This window comes from Gastrolobium bilobum, unplaced genomic scaffold (genome assembly GCF_033153095.1).
Source record: "Gastrolobium bilobum isolate Gb01-03AN ecotype WA unplaced genomic scaffold, APGP_CSIRO_Gbil_v1 utg187773, whole genome shotgun sequence".
Taxonomy (NCBI): Eukaryota; Viridiplantae; Streptophyta; class Magnoliopsida; order Fabales; family Fabaceae; genus Gastrolobium; species Gastrolobium bilobum.
In genome coordinates, this window is record NW_026897680.1 from 4,473 (window position 1) to 25,451 (window position 20,979).

At 35.4% G+C, this 20,979-nt stretch overlaps 3 protein-coding genes across 17 annotated transcripts; 2 read left to right on the top strand and 1 right to left on the bottom strand.

The window, feature by feature from the left end:
- Positions 1 to 3,649: 3,649 nt before the first annotated feature.
- Positions 3,650 to 18,765, bottom strand: LOC133309285 (clathrin heavy chain 2-like). 14 transcript variants are annotated; one of them, XM_061510040.1, is made up of 8 exons: positions 18,306 to 18,765; positions 18,084 to 18,163; positions 17,766 to 17,993; positions 6,842 to 7,092; positions 6,592 to 6,671; positions 5,825 to 6,052; positions 5,677 to 5,742; positions 3,650 to 5,109 (listed from the first exon to the last, which is right to left on the bottom strand). In XM_061510040.1, the coding sequence occupies exons 5-8, from the start codon at positions 6,595 to 6,597 to the stop codon at positions 5,047 to 5,049; spliced, it is 363 nt and encodes a 120-aa protein (XP_061366024.1). In that variant the 5' UTR covers positions 6,598 to 6,671; positions 6,842 to 7,092; positions 17,766 to 17,993; positions 18,084 to 18,163; positions 18,306 to 18,765; the 3' UTR covers positions 3,650 to 5,046. The 14 variants fall into 14 exon arrangements, 12 of the variants coding, with proteins under 12 accessions (XP_061366024.1, XP_061366023.1, XP_061366020.1 ...); XM_061510039.1 differs by having other exon boundaries at positions 18,273 to 18,765; XM_061510036.1 differs by having other exon boundaries at positions 18,084 to 18,562; positions 18,659 to 18,726.
- LOC133309287 (MLP-like protein 43) lies at positions 11,565 to 12,391 on the top strand. The gene is made up of 2 exons (XM_061510049.1): positions 11,565 to 11,791; positions 11,888 to 12,391. The coding sequence occupies exons 1-2, from the start codon at positions 11,605 to 11,607 to the stop codon at positions 12,157 to 12,159; spliced, it is 459 nt and encodes a 152-aa protein (XP_061366033.1). The 5' UTR covers positions 11,565 to 11,604; the 3' UTR covers positions 12,160 to 12,391.
- A 573-nt stretch (positions 18,766 to 19,338) lies between the features above and the next one.
- LOC133309290 (MLP-like protein 43) lies at positions 19,339 to 20,550 on the top strand. Of its 2 annotated transcripts, XM_061510054.1 has the most exons (3): positions 19,339 to 19,474; positions 19,569 to 19,759; positions 20,044 to 20,550. In XM_061510054.1, the coding sequence occupies exons 2-3, from the start codon at positions 19,573 to 19,575 to the stop codon at positions 20,313 to 20,315; spliced, it is 459 nt and encodes a 152-aa protein (XP_061366038.1). In that variant the 5' UTR covers positions 19,339 to 19,474; positions 19,569 to 19,572; the 3' UTR covers positions 20,316 to 20,550. The 2 variants fall into 2 exon arrangements, with proteins under 2 accessions (XP_061366038.1, XP_061366037.1); XM_061510053.1 differs by lacking the exon at positions 19,339 to 19,474 and having other exon boundaries at positions 19,512 to 19,759.
- The last annotated feature ends 429 nt before the right edge of the window (positions 20,551 to 20,979 follow it).

Genomic DNA, 20,979 nt, shown 5'->3' on the forward strand with positions numbered 1-20,979 from the left:
TGCATGAGTTAGGGTTTATGAATAGTGTTTTAGGGATTTTGATGAATGTTGTTAAATTAGCTATGTTCTAGGAAGAATGGAGCTTAGAGCATGTTATGGAAAATGCTAGGAATGTCATTTAATCGGTGAAAATGAGCTTAGATAGCTAAATGAGTATACTTGTAAAATGGCAAGAATATGATGCTTGATATTGGATTTCTTGCATTGTTGATAAATGGTATGGCTTGGTTGATTGATGATTGTGTCCTAATGATGTCTAGGATTGAGACATTTGGACCGACCGTGAGTGATCAACCGCTTGAACAAGCTATGGAGCTTGAGTAGCTCATTGGAATTGGTAAGCTCACACTTGTGTGGTGTTTTGAATTGAGTATTTGATGGTTGATTGTGAAATACTCTTGGATGCAATGTGTTGATTGCATTACACCATGTGTAGGTGTTGGTTTTGGAGTAGAGTATTGTTGACATTGGTGAAGAACAAAGGTCGACTGAGGCATTGAGGTAAGCCTTCGGACCTTGGGTGTAATTCCCTTGATTGTTCCACCAAGCCCTGAAAGGGTAGTGGTGATTATAGTGTATATAAATGCAATGAAATAGTGTAATGCTTTGTTATACGTATGTGTATGCATTTGGTGTGGCATAGGATGGTGTTTCCCTATGTGGTATGTTGCATGACGATGCGTAAATCATACTTGGTAGTTAGCTGGCCAGTAGGACTATTTGCATCTGAGTTTCCTTAGGACAGCTTGAGAGCTCGAGGGATTTCTCCTGGAGATGTAGTGCACTTTGCATAGATATGTATTTACTGCATTATTATTGTTATTGCTATTACACTGATATGGAACTGTGGGGTGGAGAGATGCTCCAAGGACCCCTGGTTTACTGGATATATTCGTATATCTCACCCCGTGTTGTGGGGACCCCCTTTCAGGTAAGGATGCTGCAGGAGCCTCTGGTGGCAAGTGGCCATATCTGGATTATGCATGAAATATGGCATTTCTTTGAGTTTATGCATGCCTTTTGTAGTTGACATGTATAGGATTTTATTTTGAAAGCCCATGGTCATTTGTATATCTTGATTCGTTGGATGAACTTAGCCTATGCTCATGCCTTTGGTTACACCTTTTGTTGATGGGAGCCAAGGGAATGATCATAGTGTTTTGTAAGCTAAGTTCTATGATTTGTAAAGGATATGTAATGTAAATGATGCCTACTTGAAATTCAATATATGCATGCTTGTTATGTATTGAGTTGTTGAATTGGTTGGGCTGAAAATCAATTAGGTACCCTTTTGTTTAAACTGGTAAACAATGAGAAAACAAAGGTCATGCTGCCCAAATTCTAGCTAAATCTCATGAGGAGAGGTTGGATGAGTGCTAGGATTTAGTTTTGGGGCATGGACAATTGGGGTTTGTAATGGGGATGCATTTTCCCCTAGGCTTGGACTTGAGAAATGTGGGAATTGGAATTCCCTGGCAGCGCGCTTAAGCGCCCAGGAGCGCGCCCAAGCGCCCTGCTGCCCCTGCGAGTGCCAATGCATTCTGCCTCCTTGCGCTGGAGCGCCCTGGCGTGCGCTTAAGCGCCCTTTGCTGCAGAAAGTTGGGTGGCTTACTGCCCCCTCGTGTTTTAGCGCTCAGGGTGGGGCTTAAGCGCCCAGGGTTGCGCGCTTGAGCGCCCTGGTCCGCGCTTAAGCGCCCTTCGCCACTGAAGGAGGAGATGCTTCTGTCTCTGCGCGCTAAAACGTCCCCGTGGGAGCTTGAGCGCCCAGGATAGCGCGCCTGAGCGCCCTGTTGCGCGCTTAAGCGCCCATCCACACTGGAATGCCTGATGCTTACTGCCTCCGTGCGCTTAAGCGCCCAGATGGAGGCTTTAGCGCCCGCTAGAGCGCGCTGAAGCGCGCGGGGCCTGTGACCAATACTCTCTTGTGTTGCTTCAAATTGTCCTAACTTGGGCTACAGTGCTCCGATTTGAGCGCGGTTTGAAGCCACGCATAGCTAATGAAGAAACCTACAATATAGTAGAAGTTGTGAACATGATGTTAAGCTTAATTTATCTGTTTTCGCAAGGTAATATGGTTATGATCACGAAAATGGGTATTATAAGTTCGATACGTTTTAAAATGAAAAATTTATCCGGATTTTAATTGAACCCATGTGATTGTAACTGCGCTTAATATCATAATGCGATGTTAACAAACCGGTTCTAGAACGGGGTGTTACATTCTCCACGAGGGACCGTGGATTGTATCGATCACTATGTCATTGTTCAAAGGTGGAGACCTTTTTTTTATCCTTATGATGAGAAGGTGAAGAAGATGGCGGTTTGGCTGAGGATACCTGGCCTTCCCATAGAATTCTACACCTCCCAACACCTATGGAGTAGAGGCAATATGCTAGGGAAAACTTTGAAGGTGGATAAGATTTCCTTGCAGAGAGCTGAAGGTGTCGAGGGTGAGATAACAGATAGAGCTCGCTTTGTCAGAATTTGCGTTGAAGTGGACCTCCCTAGGAGCTTTATCTCAAGGTTCAAGTTATGGGACTTCTTTCAAAAGGAGTTTATATATCTAAATGTAGGGTATGAAGGATTACATATGATCTGCTTTGCTTGTGGTCGGTATGGACACAAGAAGGAAGCATGTAATAAAGGCCTAGACTATTCCAAGGACATCCCAGATGGAGGAAAGAAAAACGAATCTCTGTATAAGAAAGAAGCAGCAGATGTTTCTTAGGGGAATAATGGTGATTATGGGGCTGTGAATTTGGGAACGGAGGTGAAGTCTGTAGAACCAAATGCCTTTGGGGCATGGATGGTGGTTAAAAAAGCGGCCAGAGGACGAAATTTTTTTGCAGTACTGGATGGGGCCAACAAGGTTACGTCGATGAAGGTTAGCCGGAAAGGGGAGGAGTATTCCAAATAGGCTCTCGAAAAAAGCAACTTAGAAGCGTCAGAAGCCACAGGGAACGTACAGAAGGATGCCAAAGGCCCGGTTTCAGAGACTCATAAGGGACAGACAAAGGAGGTGTGGCCAGTTTGACCCACAAAGGGAAGTCAGAATCTTTAAACCAAAAGAGGACCGGGCGCTTTAAACTTCTCCATTGAGATTGGTAAAAAACAGCTTGCAGGCCATCAGGACCGGGCACTTTAAACTTCCCCATTGCAAATACTGTCCTACGGAATTCCTCCATAGCAGGAATAACTCCAATTCTACACAGATCAGCTTCTTCAAGCCGAGGAAAAGCATTCCTGATCGGGAAGAACTCTATCTCTCCATCATCCGCTGAATACAGCTTGGTAAAATAGTTCACAACTATGTTACAAAAAATCTTATTTAATATTTTATTTGATATTAAATAAGATTTTTTTTGATATTTTATTTAATAACTCCATCAGGAGTCTAGTTTATCTCCCCTTTTTTTTGATATTTTATTTACGTCCCCGTCACAAAAAATCTTGGATCTGCAACTGATTATTACCTACAATGCAAACGAGATTTTGTGAAAGCGGATGAAGGAAGTATGATTCAAACAAACTTTAAGAAAAGTAACATGGCAGTAGCTAGGTTAATACGTAGCCAGATTTGACAAACTCAACAAGTTTTTAGCATACATAATAAGATAAAAGTGTAAAGGCTGAGCTTGAAAGGGGGCAAATTTATATTACATTACTTTTATCTTTAGTCTGAATATGGTATAATACAAAAGGTCCCTCGTAACCTCTCTCTGGCTCCACCACTATTGCAACTTGAAACACAACCATTAATGAAGAAATAAGTGATTTACAAGATGTTCTGTTCTTTACAAAGTCACTCCAAAAGGGAAAGTGTAGAAAAACATAGCATATTTACACACAAGGGAAAGTGTGGCCTTGACTTTGATATATATTTTCAAGGCAAGGTCATTATCCACTGTCTGCATTATATGCATGTCTCATAACATTAGGAGGACAGATGAAAGAAATATAATGAAAACTGAATAGAATTTACTTCCCCCTGCAGTAACATAAATAAATGTATGTTCTGTGTGCAAGAGCGTATGCTTGTGAGTACTTACATACATGGAAATCCAAGCATCAAAAGTAAAAAATCCAAAGAAGGGGAGATAAACTAAACTCCTGTATGGATAAACAACTTAAAGAAGTACTGAGTTCAGTATAGCTTATTTAATAAGCTCTACAGTCATAACAGCAGTCCAACTAAATAAGTCAAAATAGTGTCTGGATAGATACTTCAATAAGTGCTTAAATAGCAATGAAATTTTGATAATTTGGTAACGTTAATTTAACCAAAACTTAATGCAGATACAACTATCTCCTAAAGCTTCTTTTTTTTTGAAAATATTCCAATCGGTTCATCACTTCGTGACTAGTCCGATTCAGAGCGGGTCCAAGATTAAGGTTTTAAACCTCTCCCAAAGATAAACTATCTCCTAAAGCTGTATTTAGCTTTTGCAACGGCTTATTTTCTTAAGCTTCAATTTATAGCTAATGAAAATACGCCCAAAACACATTATTTGGGTTTCAAAAGCTATTTTAATAAGCTCATCCAAACAGGGCCTAGAGTTTGAACATAATATTTGTAGCCTCAAAGTAAACCACACTAGTAGCCAGGAAGTGGGTGTAAGAGGTGGGCCGTTATTGTTTATTTATATGACAGTGTTCTCTATTTCCAATTATAAAAAGAAAAACTGCTTTTGTTTCTTCGTAATAATTAGTTTTAAATTTATATGAATCATGACCAGAATTTTCAATGAGCAAAGGAGACAGGGATCACAGGCAACAGCTTGTATTTTCCTACTCCCAACCCTAAAAAAAGTTAATAAATACGTTCAAATGATAAAGAGACTAAAAGAGAATCAATTTGAATTTCTATCTGAACCTTTACAAGGTCACCGAGCTCGAAGTATACCTGAAATTTAGCAACAGTGTCAGGAATTCGAAGTATTCCTCGGGGAGATTCTGGAGCAAGGTCAGCAGCTTCCTTATATTTGGTCTCAGCAAATAATTCTTGAAACCGCTTAACCAAAACAAAAAAACCACTCCCATGACCTTTCAGTCATGAAGGAACAGCTTTACCACTACTCCGGTTCGCCCCCTTTGAAACCGCTTAACTACCTGAGGAAAAAAAACAGAAACTCAACGATCACTGAGGGTAAATAAAAATAATAGTAAAATAAAATGCAAGCTTCCCACTGATCAAATCAACAAGGAAAAAAAAAAAGTGGCAGAGGTAAATTATATGCTAACACAATTAAAATCTTTTCAGTTTAAATCATGTTTGTAGTGCACAAATTTCACCAACATTATACTCTTTGGCACATTTTTTATCAAGACTCCCCCAAATACCTAGAACTTAAAAACTGTAAAATGACCTTTCTAGTATGATTAGTCAAAAAACCTATGCACACAAGCATCTACCACAAACAAATAATATATTGTTTATACTTCTTTTGCACTTTTATGCTAGTTGCGTTGCTGATAATTGTTCTAGATCATCATACTCGTGGAATACTTTTAAGACAACTATAATATATTAAGGCAAAGAGCATCACACACCAAAAATTGAAAAATATTATAGTAAAACAATCATCCAACTCAATAAAGTCAGCCAGTTTCGAAAGTCCATTTATGAAGTTTGACATTGATAACAACACAAAATTAACCAAAAGCAACTCATGTTACCAATTCCTCTGCACCAGGGAGGTTTCCTCTTTTAGCAAGATTAACAGCAAGTTCTAAATTGTTTAGCTGCAAAAGTTCGAAAGAAACATTTAGAAGTAGGATCCATATATTCCATTTAACCAAAAACACGTCATAATTCACAAATTACCTGGCTGCTAACAAAAGGTACAATGGCTGCCTCATTTACAGTAGCAAGCAACACCTGGCCACGTCTATTGATGGCATAAAACCCCCCTACTGATGATGCTTCTGATGTCAAAAATATAGGATCGGGACTGATTCGGTTTCTATAAACTCCTGTTGCAATCTCCAGATCATAGACAAATAAAAGCCCAAGCTTTGTGATAACATATATCAATCCATATTTATTTGAAATCTGCACAACAAAAACATATCAAACATTTAACCACATCCTGTTATAGATGTGGTTGTTTCTTTCCCCAAGTTATTTATCTTCAAATGAATTCTGAGAAACATATTACACATATAGAATACAATTAGAAGGCTATTAAAGTTTATCAAGAGTTCAATTTACTATGCATAATATGCTAGGTAGAAGCTAGCTATTAATTAGAATGGAATTAGTGTATTTTTTTTTTTTTCTCATTTTATGGTTTGTTGCCCCTTTTCTGGGTGCATAATATCTTTGTCCTTTTATGAAATTTGGGTTTTATTTGTGGCGGACTGTTAATTCCGTAAAGAACATTTTTATTTCCTTCCTTTTCTATAATATGTTTCTTGTGTATGGATCTTTGCTTCTTTTCCTTGATATAATTAAGATGCTCCTATGTACTTATTAATCTCTTGCTTATATTGTCTACAATATTAGGATTTGGGCCATACCAAAGAGATTAAAAATGCATTGTCTATCAAGAACTGAGAATATTAAATGATTATTGAAGTTTGCACACATACCTGCATTGATACAGGAAAGTCATCAGCAAAGTCCGGAGGGAAGAACAGATCTGTTTGTTTCTTAGTAAAAGATGGTTTGCCTGATAACAAATGCCACAAATATACAAGATGGTATCAAGAAGTATGAGTTGTCATGGAAAATAACCATTTATTTGAGCATATCTCAGAAAGAATTCAATATAGTTTCACATTCTTAAAGCATCAAAATAAAAAATTAAACCAACTATAAATTAAGCATAAATTGAGGAACCTAAATCTCAGACTGCATGTGAAGTTGTTAAGATATGCACACACACCGCATCTGCCCATATTCCTCACTATCACAATCACATAAACCACAATGTCCGTTCACCTTCATACGACGTCTACACATATCCTTATCTTCTTCTAACAAAGGAGGCCCAACTCACATGATACCCAAGAGACAGCCCTGCAGAATAGAAAGAGCTCCTCTGAATCTCCTTGGTCAATGAAGAAAGAGTATCAACTAGTCAATCCTCACTGCATATAGAATTAAAAAGAAAATATTTAACGTTAAAGTTGTAATGCCGTTTTAGTACAAAGACAAAGTAATAGCACCATAAGCCGCACATCTTCCTGCATTATATATTTTTATGAAAACAATTAAACCAGTTATTCTTTTTAACGGTGCCACACTGACACATGAACAATGAAAGTTAAAACAGTGACTACAGATTGTCTTGTTTGACCAGCTTATGACTAAATCTTTTTATTATTTAAACCCATTCACCATGCCAAATAAGAAATTCAAAGTGCAGACAACAATTTATTCACATTCACATACCACCAAGGATTGAGGGATAATAGGATGAATTTCATTCAATTCTGCATCATCATAGAATGAAAAAATAAGCATAATCAACGATAAACTATAGAAAGATTTATTCAAATCAAAATAGAAACAAAACGCAGTAACACCTTTGCAACCTTCAATGAAATAAAGCAAAGCAAAAACAGAATTAATGCGGATAGGAAGTTTAGGATCTCACATTCCACATACTACACACTACAATGCTTTTCGGAAATCGTTCTAATCCAAGAAGGAAGTTAGAATTTAGTGGAAGAGGAGGAGAAATTGGAGATGGTGTGTGCTGTTTGTAGGGTTTTTAACGCGACAACAATGATGGCTGTGAATATGCATATCGACAATTACCTTGTGCAGGCGATGAGAGAAAAAAGGAGGCAGATGAAGACATTGAATTCGAATCCCAAGCCCAAAGCCCCCAAGAAGCGGTCGATTGCAAAGATTCTCACGGTGACGCTGCAAATGGACTCTGTCGGCGACCACGAACTCGCGATGGAGGTTGAGGAAGAAGATGGAGATGAAAACAATAGAAAAAAGTTAGGGAAATCTAGTTCTTGTGGACAATCGAGAGTAAGAAAAGTAGGAAGACGAATGAGAGAGTCGAATTTTGGATCTTCAGCATCTAGTTAAAAAATTAAGCAGTAAGATAAAAAGTTTGCGACGTGATTAAGGGTCGTTTGTTGGAGGGGAAATTTTTTGAATAATGGGAAAATGTAATTGATAGGGAAATAGTTAGAAAGTGAGTTTGGTAGGAAAATGTAAAAAAAGTTGTTTGGTTAGAAAAAAATTTATCGGACAAATTAGGTAAGATTTATAAAATCTATGTATGATTTGAGATAAAATATAGATGGAGAAATAAATTGTAATTACGAAAATATCTTTCTTTTTAATTTTTTTTTAATCACCTGCCCTTTACTTTTCTTTTTCCAGTACAAACCCATATATGTTGTCGGTGGTTAATGGGTCATCTAACGGATCTCATTCAGCAACATCTCAACCTCATCAAGCTCTCCATCATCATTCACGTTTTCTATCATCTCTTTCCCCATCTTAACACTTTCACACACCAAGAAACCAACAAAGAAGTGAAAGAACAACAAATAAAAAGATGAAGAAAAATAACAAAAGAAAATTCACAGCAGTCCAAGAATCAGAAAACCCATTTGAGATATTGATTCAATGAGACTGAAAAATAGAACCCCATGACAGATTACAACTCTTTAGCCATCTGGGTTAGGTTCAGAGGTTGCAAAAAATCAAAAAGTTGATTCCTTTGTGATGAGAATTCCAATTGAATTTGCATTTTCAGAAAATCATATTATTTGGGTTATGGGTATTGTTTGTGAGGAGTCGGTGAAGCATGCAAATATTGAAGATTTAAATGCTGTTTTGAGAACACTCAGCACTCGCCATTAAAGCTGAAGCAAGAAAATAATGTTAGAAGAGGGTAATTTTGGCATCTCCTTCGTTATCTTTTTTTCATTTAGCAGACTAACATCAAATACCACATTGGAAGTGGGATTTGAGCATAGTGTATTTCATCTGATTTTGCAAACAATCATCAATAGCTGGGTAAATTGGTTTGCTAGGAAAAAAACTTGATATCTTGTACCAAACATGGATAGCACACAATCCCACTTTCAATTGCCTGGCTATATTTTAAGAAATCTCCAACCAAACGCTCCCTAAGCTTTTAGAAGATTTTCCCCCTTCCCTCGTTTTCGCTACAATATTAAATAATGAAGTAGGATATTCTTACTCTACTTACTATTGAATTCAAAACTTGTTATTCTTTTCTTTCTCCTGATTTAATTTTTTCTCTAATTCAACCATGATTGAAGTGGTAGTAGAATGGTAATAGAAAAATTTGATAGTAAAAATATCTTACCTCTTAAACAAAATGTGCCTAAATTAGTGTGCCCAATCACTGCATTTTTTGTAGTGGCTATGATGCATGGACAACTCAAAAATTTTGACATGTCGTGTTTGACGTTTCGTGATACTCAACACGTATGGTAGAGACTTAAAAAACGATTTAAAGATTGCATTATGTTGCGTTTTTAGTTCTAACTATTAGATTCGCTGTGTTACGATTATCATTTTATTAAATTTAATATAAATATTTGGGATATTTTATATTTCTTTCCAAAATTGATGGGTATTATAAGTTTGGTTTTATTTTTTCGTTAAATTATTGAATATTAAATATAATATTCACTACATAAATTACAAATATTATTTAATATCAAAACGTGTTCTAACATGTCAAAATTTAACATTTTTTAAAATTAATGTATCGAAGTATCGTGTCGTATCTCATGTCCCATGTCAGTGTTAGTGCAACATAGATGTGATTCAAATTTTACAATCAGTTAATGTGAATATGACTTTATTTAACCATTAATATTCTAGTCCAGAATTGCATGAACAATTGGTTGTTAAAAAATATTATCACATACATGCTGGAAAATGATAACCAAGAATTTCTTAAAATTCATATTTACCAGGATGCAAAATTTATGGAGAGACCGTGACATCCTCTGTAACTTACTAACATAGAGGATTTCACAATAATTTTTAAATTTTATTTTAAATAAGAGAACAAGAATTACAATGAAATTCTAATGCAACGGATACGAAATAAGGCATATAACAAAGTATTCTTAAAATCTAATTATACAGAGTCAAGATCACTATTACATCATAAATACATCATAGTCTAAAGTGAAAAGAAACATTTTTCTTTCTATTAATTTGCTCCATTGAACTCCGTATAGTCTTCAAAGTTTTTAACCATAGTGTTTTATCCTACTTCAAAGCTACATATACTGTCATGTCTACTCTGAAAAGGGTATCATAAAAACAAAACATGTGCGATAAATCTCAGTAATATTGGAGTTTTCGAACTATAATCAATCCAATCACTTTAGTGAAAAATATCACTCTAAGGAGCTCAAGCCATTATAAGGCGTCTCTTACCCTATAATCATTTTGATACCCTCGTGGGTCAGTCACATCAGAATCATTCAGTAAAAAATTACATATTTCATTAGTATCCATTTAGTACCAAAGAAATTCTATAATTTCTATAAACTTGATTCAAGATCATTTTCATATCTAATATAAGTAAATTCATCAAATTCACAAAGTCAAATATAAAAAATAAAGTAAAAGAGTAGAAAGAATTCATAAAATAATTTTGGCAGAGTAACGACATTTTACAACTTTTAAAGAAATAATTTTAAAATACCAACTTTCAACATAACATAGATAAAAATAGAACCAAAATAGTTTTCTAAAATATCTAAAAATCAACTTTTAAAAATAAAAGAGAGAATAAGTTATTTACTCTTAATATTACTTTTCCTTTACTTTTTCTTCTTTCTTTCTCTTTCTCTTTCTCTTTCTCTTGCTCTTCCTCTTCTTCTTCTTGCTCCTCTTCCTCTCTCTCTTTTTCTTTCTTTGTTTCTCTTTCTCTTTCCTTCTTTACCTTTATAAAACTCTTAGGGAGAGTTTGGTACGAGGTTATTTTAGGATGACTGGAAAAGTTGATATGGATTTTCTAGTTGATCATGTTTGGTAGGAGATTTTAAAAAATTTGTCCATCATTCAAATTTGCATAGCAATCTTAGTTTGTGTGTAAATTTGAAAAATCTTACCATTTCATAATACCACTCAGAAAAGAAAATAGAAAAAAAAAGCAATGGACACTAATATCTCTTCTCAAAAAGCGTGCCAAAAGAAATTTGAAAAGAGAGAGTCTTATTTATATTTAGTCAAGGGTTAATTTGGTAATTTTATCCCATTTTTCTATCAATATTTTACCTTCAACCAAATATAGACTCGAAAAACTTAACTTATTTTTCCGGTAATATTTTGGCATACCAAACAATTTTTTTAAAATTTTTCTACCAAGCTCATTTTTCCACCATATTCTTAGTAATTATATTTCCCTGATAAAAAAAATTGTTCTATCAAACGGCCCCTAAAAGAAATCTAATCATTACTTTTAATAAAAATCTTAAAAACTAATCGTTAGTTTTCTAAAATATCTAAGATATTTTGTTAAATCATTTTGTTTGCAACAGTGGGTAAGCTATTTTCTATATAAGGTCAAACTATACTGAATATCCATCCACACTTGTCATCCGTCTCTACCTCATATTGTTTGTTTTGTTTCCGGAGACATGGCTAGTCTTAGTGGTAAAGTGAGTACGGAACTTGGAATCCGAACAACAGCTGCAAAGTTCTTCAACTTGGTCTTGAAGCAACTTCACCACGTTCAAAACGTTACTGAAAGAGTGCATCAAACCAAGTTGCATGAAGGGGACTGGCATACCATTGGTTCAGTTAAGCACTGGACTTACGTCATAGGTGATTTATAAGCTTCTATTTATATTATTATTGTAAATAACAAAGGATCGGTTAATCATTTTTTGTTGTTGATCTTAATTATTTCTGACATGACAGATGGAAAGGTTGTAACATGCAAGGAAAACATTGAAGCCATTGACGAAAGGAGCATGATAATCACATACAACCTTTTTGAAGGAGATATAAGTCAGAAGTTCAAGATCTTCAAGCTCATCTTTCAAGCTATTGATAAGGATGATGGTAGTGCTTTTGTTAAATGGACTTTTGAATATGAGAAGATCAATGAGAATGTTGAACCTCCTTATAGCTACATGGACCTCTTCACCAGTATTACTAAAGATATTGATGCTCATCTCGTCCAGGCATAGCACCAAAAGTTGTATACGAGGAATAAAAGAATAGTGGGTTTGGCTTGAGGTTAGTGCTTTTATAAATAAGTAGCGGGAACTTGGATAAAGAATAAGGATGTTTGCTTCTTTTCTTTGTAATGAGCAAACTTGAAGATGCCTACTGATGTATTGATTATGTAAAATATATGTGAAAGGGTTCCCTGAAATAATAAACGGATATAAAATATAAATGGAAATAATACTTCTGCTACACAGCTATGGGTAGTACGTTCATCAACCAATTTAAACCGATTCAAACCGTGGTGACCTAACCGAAAAATCGATAACCGAATAAATCAAAAATCGAAAAAAAACTACAAATTTTAATTAGATTAGATCGGTTTTCGGATTGGTTGAAGAAAACTAATTCAATCCAAACTGATCCAATATATTAATTCCCTTCTATCTACATGGGTCTTTCTCCAATCATCCAAAAAATTTATAAACTCAAGACCCATTAACTCATCTATTAAACCCAAAAAAAAATCTAATCACATCTTATCAACAAAATTTATCTGTGTAGAGCTTCATATCTCATTGCAAAAAAAAAATTATATTATCGTTTACTTATACTTTTATATTTCAAATTTTTTTTTTTACAAATCCAATATATACAAAGGATGTTTTTTGCACAATAATCATGAAACTAATTTTAAGATTTTCAAAAAATCGAAAACTGATCCGATCCAATTCAAACCGAAAAAAAATGATTGGATCGGATCGGATTTCAAATCGAATAGATGATTACATAATCAAACTGAAGGAATTGGATCCGATATTTTTTCTTTCAAAACAAATTCAATTCAAATCTCGAACACCTCTACTTAGAGGAAGGATGGGATCCTATAAAAAGATGAGAGAGAAAAAGAAAAAAAATATGATTCATCTACTTTTATATATGAGGTATATATATGTAATGTTACAGTACAGTACAAGACCCCAATTTCCTGACAGACACAATGGTTGTGGGGTCCGCTTTATTTTAAAAAAAAAAAAAAAAAGCTAGCGTTGTTTGCTATGTATATGTGACAAGAAAATTTTATGTTCCCGCCACATAACTCTTCAATTTCCCTTTATAATATACACTACAAAAAAATCGGCGAGTACATATATTTACTTACCTACACTTCTCTTACATGTGGCAAAATTAGTAAAGAAAGCTATCAGGCAAGTAAGGGGTACTCTCTGAAGTGCTTAAGTAACGAAGCCCAAACTCTCTTTGCAGAAATTTCTTTTCCATCTCCCAAATTTTATGCTCTAACATACCCAAGCAACATCCTCCTCTTCTTCGTATCGAATTGAAAACAATCACCTTCGGTAATTCTTTTTCCTCCACAAGCTTTCAATCTCATCAAATTTTTGACAATCCAGGTTCGTAGAGTTTCATCTTCCTTCCTTTAATTAATTGATCTTCTCCATTTCGATTTATGCTCATGTTTGCTTGGTCAAATAAAATAAGAATACAATGATAATACTGAAAATAATTTATTTATTTTAGGTTTTTTCAGTGCTAGTTGCTCTAATTTTAGATTTTATTTTAGAATTGGATAATTTTTGTTTTGTTTTTGATTGAATATTGTATAGTGATGAACCGTTGGGAGTTAATGAGCATGAATGATGTGGTTTTGAGCTGCTCTCAAATTTGCAGTCCACCTGCTCGGTGAAATGCATATGTGAATGATAAAGTATTATTTAAATTATTTCCTCATGTTTCTGCAATTTTCTGTGTGGATTTGAGTACTAGAATTCCTTACAGATTCTAGTGCAAGCCTCAATCTTATATTTATATGCATGTTGGCCATAATTTTGTATCCATGATGTACCATAAATGTCTTCTATTGCATGCAGCATGTGTTTTCCTACATTAACTTTGTTCATTTTCATTTTGGTTTTAGTTATTGGTAACGTCTCTTTAATTTTATAGGAACTTAAGTTCTAATTCCTTGGAGGGTGAAATACGTTCTGCACTCGGTAAAATATCCCTAAACAATTGTAGGATATGATATTATCTCCCTTAGTTACAGTTACTTGCTAAGTTTTGTGGTTTTTAGATGTTATCCAAATGCTTTACAGAACTAAACTGAGTGGATAAGTGGACTTTTATTTTATTTTAATTTACTATCAGCTTCCAATACAACAAGGATTACTATCATTTCCTCTTGTATCTATGATATTCAACATGGTATCTAGAGCCTAACAAGAGGAATCTTAATCCGTTTAACTTAGTTCTATTTTCTATAATTTCAATATGGTTATAGAGAGATATCACCCTCCTTGAGGGATTCCCGTTGCTATTTCTTTTTCGGGTTTTTCTTAGTATGCTCTGTGACTGCAGCTTAGACTGATCTGTCACATCAGAAAAGAATGATCCTTGGGAAGTTGTTGGGTTGACCACCGTTGTCGTTGACCGACCACCGTTGACCGCGTCGTCCCCCGTTGACAGCCGTCTCCAGCGAATTTTTCGGTGACTTTTCCGATGACTTTCCGGCGACTTTTTCGGCGATCCACCACCGTCTCCGACGACTTTTCCGACGACCCACCGCCGTCTCCGGCGACTTTTCCGATTCCGTGAAGCTTTGTTTTTCTTTAATCTTCTTTCTTCCCAAGATGGAGTATTTATACGATTCATCATCCATCTTGAGGGGGAGCACTGTCCATGTTGCTGATGTTGTCTCCGCTGATGTTAATTTCGACACTGAAGTTCCTCTTGAGGGGGAGCACTGTCCATGTTGCTGATGGTCATTCCAGCACAATTGTCTTTGCCGATGATAATTCCGGCACTGTTTAGAAGTTCCTCTTAAGGGGGAGCACTGTCCATGTTGTTGATGGTCATTCCAGCACAATTGTCTTTGCCGATGATAATTCCGGCACTGTTTAGAAGTTCCTCTTGAGGGGGAGCACTGTCCATGTTGCTGATGGTCATTCCAGCATAATTGTCTTTGCCGATGATAATTCCGGCACAGTTTAGAAGTTCCTCTTGAGGGGGAGCACTGTCCATGTTGTTGATGGTCATTCCAGCACAATTGTCTTTGCCGATGATAATTTCGGCACTGTTTAGAAGTTCCTCTTGAGGGGGAGCACCGTCCATGTTGCTGATGGTCATTCCAACACAATTGTCTTTGCCGATGATCATTCCGGCACCATCCATGTTGATGTTCATTTCGACGCCATTTTTAGCACATTGTTGATTTTTGGTTTCTCATTTAGGAGATTTATTTTGATGTTATGTTACTTGGTCTTTCTTGTAATAAGCTTGTAGCATAGTCAAGGGGAAACCACGGCTGCTCACCAACTGTTAAATGAAATGTTTGAGAGGGATCTTGATGCTGATGTCCTGGTCAGCTCAGTTGTCTTGCCGATGATAATTCCGGCACCATCCATGCTCTGATGTCCATTCCAGCACGGTCTCTTTATCAGCTCTTCAGACTGATGGTCATTCCAGTTGATTTGTTGTACTTGGTCATTTCATTTCGTTGATGTAGCATTGTTGTTTTTGGTTACTAATGGGAGTATTATTTATGTATCAAGCTTGTAGCATATGATCTATATGCTACAGCTTGAGGGGGAGTGTTAAGAGTGTTAGTGTTAATAGTGTAGAAGTCCTACATTGAGTGTGTCTCTTTGTATTCTTCAATTGGTTTGCTATATAATAGCACCAATGTTGTGTAGTTTAACATAACAAGGATTACTATCATTTCCTCTTGTATCTATGATATTCAACAGTCATCATATTACCCAATACGGTATATGCAGAGTCTATATGTTTTTTCGCTCAATTATTTTTAGCTTAAAATACTTGTTATTTAAATTCTTAAGTCATTTTTAATATCACGATGCATCCATGTCTTCTATATTAAAAAATAGTCTAGTCCCACACCTAAAGGGTGTAGGGATGCTTGTTGGTCTTGCCAAAAACAAAATATAACTTTATTATTTATTTTATATTGTATTTATTTTATTTGTAGTGTTTGCTGTAGGGATTTATCCAACAATCAGTTAAAGGGTTCCATACCTGATAGTTTAGCATCTTCAGGTTTGCAGCTTGTGTAAGTACCCACTGCATTAGTTAATGTGACTGTCTTTTATTTACGTAGTTTGTGTCAGTGACAAAAAATAGGTTCTATAATCCTTGTTCTTTTCTTTAAACCATGTCACTGAACATGGTTTAACAGATCAACATGCTATTTGTGTTTTTTTACTTTATTTTTTTATTCCTCCTGCCTTTTTACAAATTGTATTTTAGGCAACAAAATTTTGCCCAAAATAAAAAAAAAAACTTGAGCTAATTTTACATCTATGTGTAGCCAGTTAAGGCCACATTAACATATAAGGAGCAAGAATCAGGTAATATATTAGCCAAATTCGAGCCTGAAATAGTATTGGTAAATTATCTCATAATTGTTCTTATATACTGGCAATTTTTCAGATTTGAGCAAAAATCAGTGGTACTATATGGTTTTGGTCTCATCTGAATTAGGCCTGTTCTTGAACCTTGCATATTCTTAAACTGATGTCCCTTGAAATTCCTAGTTTCTTGATTTTGTTTAATTCAACTGACAACAACGCTGTTGGATCTTTATATGTTGTTTTTTGATGTTGTTTGTATGGATGGATGCATGCAAACCAATGGTTAATATTTAGAGCTATTGTGTGTGTCAGGACTTTCTTGGGTACTATGAATTTAGAAGTAAGACTCACCAAGATGAGTTCAGTCCAAAAGGTTTATGTAGAGCAGCAATGTTTGCCTTATTTGTTAAGGAGGAACTTGAGTAATGGCCTGAGCAAAGTACTAGAAATAGGAGTTGGCTGACTATATCAGAGGCACGTGGAAGCTGCCGACATGCTTGGATGAGGGATGCCCTGCGATGCTTCTCTAAATGGCACGAGGATAAATTGGTGAGTGCAAGGGAGTATTAACCTCATCAAGACTTATTTGCTGACTACTCATTTACTAGGAGTACTTTTATCTTTTCATTGATAAAAAGATTAGTGAGATTAATTTTGTAGATACTTCTCATCAGGATTACATAGTTTTTTCATGTCTCTAAATTGCACAAATTTCACCAATATTATACTCTTTGGCACATTTTTTATCAAGACTCCCCCAAATACCTAGAACTTAAAAACTGTAAAATGACCTTTCTAGTATGATTAGTCAAAAAACCTATGCACACAAGCATCTACCACAAACAAATAATATATTGTTTATACTTCTTTTGCACTTTTATGCTAGTTGCGTTGCTGATAATTGTTCTAGATCATCATACTGGTGGAATACTTTTCAGACAACTATAATATATTAAGGCAAAGAGCATCATACACCAAAAATTGAAAAATATTATAGCAAAACAATCATCCAACTCAATAAAGTCAGCCAGTTTCGAAAGTCCATTTGTGAAGTTTAACATTGATAACAACACAAAATTAACCAAAAGCAACTCATGTTACCAATTCCTCTGCACCAGGGAGGTTTCCTCTTTTAGCAAGATTAACAGCAAGTTCTAAATTGTTTAGCCGCAAAAGTTCGAAAGAAACATTTAGAAGTAGGATCCATGTATTCCATTTAACCAAAAATCACAAATTACCTGGCTGCTAACAAAAGGTACAATGGCTGCCTCATTTACAGTAGAAGGCAACACCTGGCCACGTCTATTGATGGCATAAAAACCCCCTACTGATGATGCTTCTGATGTCAAAAATATAGGATCGGGAGTGATTCGGTTTCTATAAACTCCTGTTGCAGTCTCCAGATCATAGACAAATAAAAGCCCAAGCTTTGTGATAACATATATCAATCCATATTTATTTGAAATCTGCACAACAAAAACATATCAAACATTTAACGACATGTCTATCAAGAAGAACAGAGAATATTAAATGGTTATTGAAGTTTGCACACATACCTGCATCGATACAGGAAAGTCATCAGCAAAGTCCGGAGGGAAGAACAGATCTGTTTGTTTCTTAGTAAAAGATGGTTTGCCTGATAACAAATGCCACAAATATACCAGATGGTATCAAGAAATACGAGTTGTCATGGAAAATAACCATTTATTTGAGCATATCTCAGAAAGAATTCAATATAGTTTCACATTCTTAAAGTGGTCGATTCCAAAGATTCTCACGGTGACGCTGCGAATGGACTTTGTCAGCGACCACAAACTCGCGATGGAGGTTGAGGAAGAAGATGGGGATGAAACCAATAGAAAAAAGTTAGGGAAATCTAGTTCTTGTGGACAATCAAGAGTAAGAAAAGTAGGGGGAGAAAATGAGAGAGTCGAATTTTGGATCTTCAGCTTCTAATTAAAAAATTAAGCAATAAGAGAAAAAGTTTGTGACGTGATTAAGATCTTTCAAGAATTTCCTCCTTCCCTCATTTTCGCTACAATTAAACAAAATGTGCCTAAATTAGTGTGCCCAATCACCGCATTTTTTGTAGTGGCGGTAGAAATAACTTGTAACTTCGGACGAAACTTACTAGCAATGTTAGGGATTCAAATTTTACAATCGTTCATGTGAATATGACTTTATTTAACCATTATTCTAGTCCAGAGTTGCATGAACAATTGGTTGTTAAAAAAACATTATGACATATATACAGCACTACCTACATTGTTGCAACTTGCAAGTGTGTGCATTTTTATGTGAATATATACTACCTACATGTGTGCACACACTATTGAAGAAAAAAAAAAAAAAGTAGCCAATGAGAACAAATACTCGATGATCTCATTCCATTGTATCACAGCCACAAATACTCGATGAACTTTTGAAGAAAAAATAAAAAAGTAGCCACCGAGAACAAATGCTCGATGGTCTCATTCCATTGTATCATAGCCACAAATCACTAGTTAAAAATTTAACATTTTTAAAGGAGATGCAAAACTGTAACTAGAATTCTAGAAGGAGAAAAATTTCGGTGGTCTCGGACCACTATTAACTCAGTGATCCAGATCAATCAAAATCAGACAACTATTGAAAATAAAGAATAAAGGAGAAATGAAAAATATATTTTTGTTCAAGTGATACTCCCTGATTAGAAGGATCACACGGGGCTGGAGCACCCAAAAAAATTTCCTCTAGAAGTAGCTTACTTTATGATTATTAAAAAAAAAAATTACAATATGCAAAACTATTCACAGTATCTTTAAAAGAAAAATTCGAGGACCCTGCCCTCCCCCCACAACCCCACTATTAATTATGCAGATATAAATAAAAAAATTTAGTTCTTCAACTGCATACATGCTGGAAAATGATAACCAAGAATTTCTTAAAATTCATATTTTACTAGTGGGTAAGCTATTTTCTATATAAGGTCAAACTATATGCTGAATATCCATCCACATTTCTCATCCGTCTCTACTTCCTATTGTTTGTTTTGTTTCCAGAGACATGGTTAGTCTTAGTGGTAAAGTGAGTACGGAACATGGAATCCGAACAACAGCTACAAAGTTCTTCAACTTTGTCTTGAAGCAACTTCACCACGTTCAGAACGTTACTGAAAGAGTGCATCAAACCAAGTTGCAGCAAGGGGACTGGTATAACATTGGTTCAGTTAGACACTGGACTTACGTCATAGGTGATTAAGCTTCTATTTATATTAAGGGTTTAGTGAGCATAGTGACTCGATGTAACAATCGGTCCAGTGTACTATGTTCTCTCGCGAGAACACAGTTATAGTAAAATTATAACTATGTTCTCCCGAAGAGAACATCATTGTAATATTTTTGCACTATGTTCTCGCTAGAGTCCAGTGCACTATGTTCTCTTTTTTTCCTTATATTAATTATTGTTGTAAATAGCAAAAGGATTGGTTAATCTTTTTTTGTTGTTGATCTTAATTAATTACTTCTGACATGACAGATGGAAAGGTTGTAACATGCAAGGATAACATTGACGCCATTGACGAAAGGAACATGATAATCACATACAACGTTTTTGAAGGAGATGTAAGTCAGCAGTTCAAGACCTTGAAGCTCATCTTTCAAGCTATTGATAAGGATGATGGTAGTGCTTTCGTTAAATGGACTTTTGAATATGAGAAGATCAATGAGAAAGTTGAACCTCCTTATAGCTATGTGGACCTCTTCACCAAGATTACTAAAGATATTGATACTCATCTCGTCCAGGCATAGCACCAAATTAAAGTTGTAAGGAATAAAAGAATAGTGGGTTTGGCTTGAGGTTAGTGCTTTTCTAAATAAGTAGCGTGAACTTGGATAAAGAATAAGGATGTTTGCTTCTTTTCTTTGTAATGAGTAAACTTGAATTAGATGCCTACTGATGTATTGATTATGTAAAATATATGTGAAAGGGTTCACTACAATAATAAACGGATATAAAATATAAATGGGAATAATATTTATTTTATTTTTTTGGTACATTGCCAGGAGGTATCCCCATTCAACCTTCTCCGGGCACGGCCCGTTTGGGCTAGCCCCTCATTGTAGGGGTAGAAAACTGCTTGAGGCAGGATTTGATCCCTGCACCAAGCAATCCCTTGGGAGCTCAGCTGCCAACTGAGCTATCCTTGGGGGTTAATAGGAATAATATTTCTGCTACACACTTATGAGAAGGATGGGATTCTATAAAAAGAAGAGAGAGAAAAAGAGAAAAAAATATGATTCATCTTCTTTTATATATATGAACAAAAAAACAAAAAGATTAAAACCAATATAAATGGATGTTAATTAGTTCTAATTTTATTTAAATTTGGGCAATTCTATCAATATTACAATAGAACGAATCCCTATCTAATCTAATTAATTTGATCTCGTATTAACGGTGAAAATTCAGTCT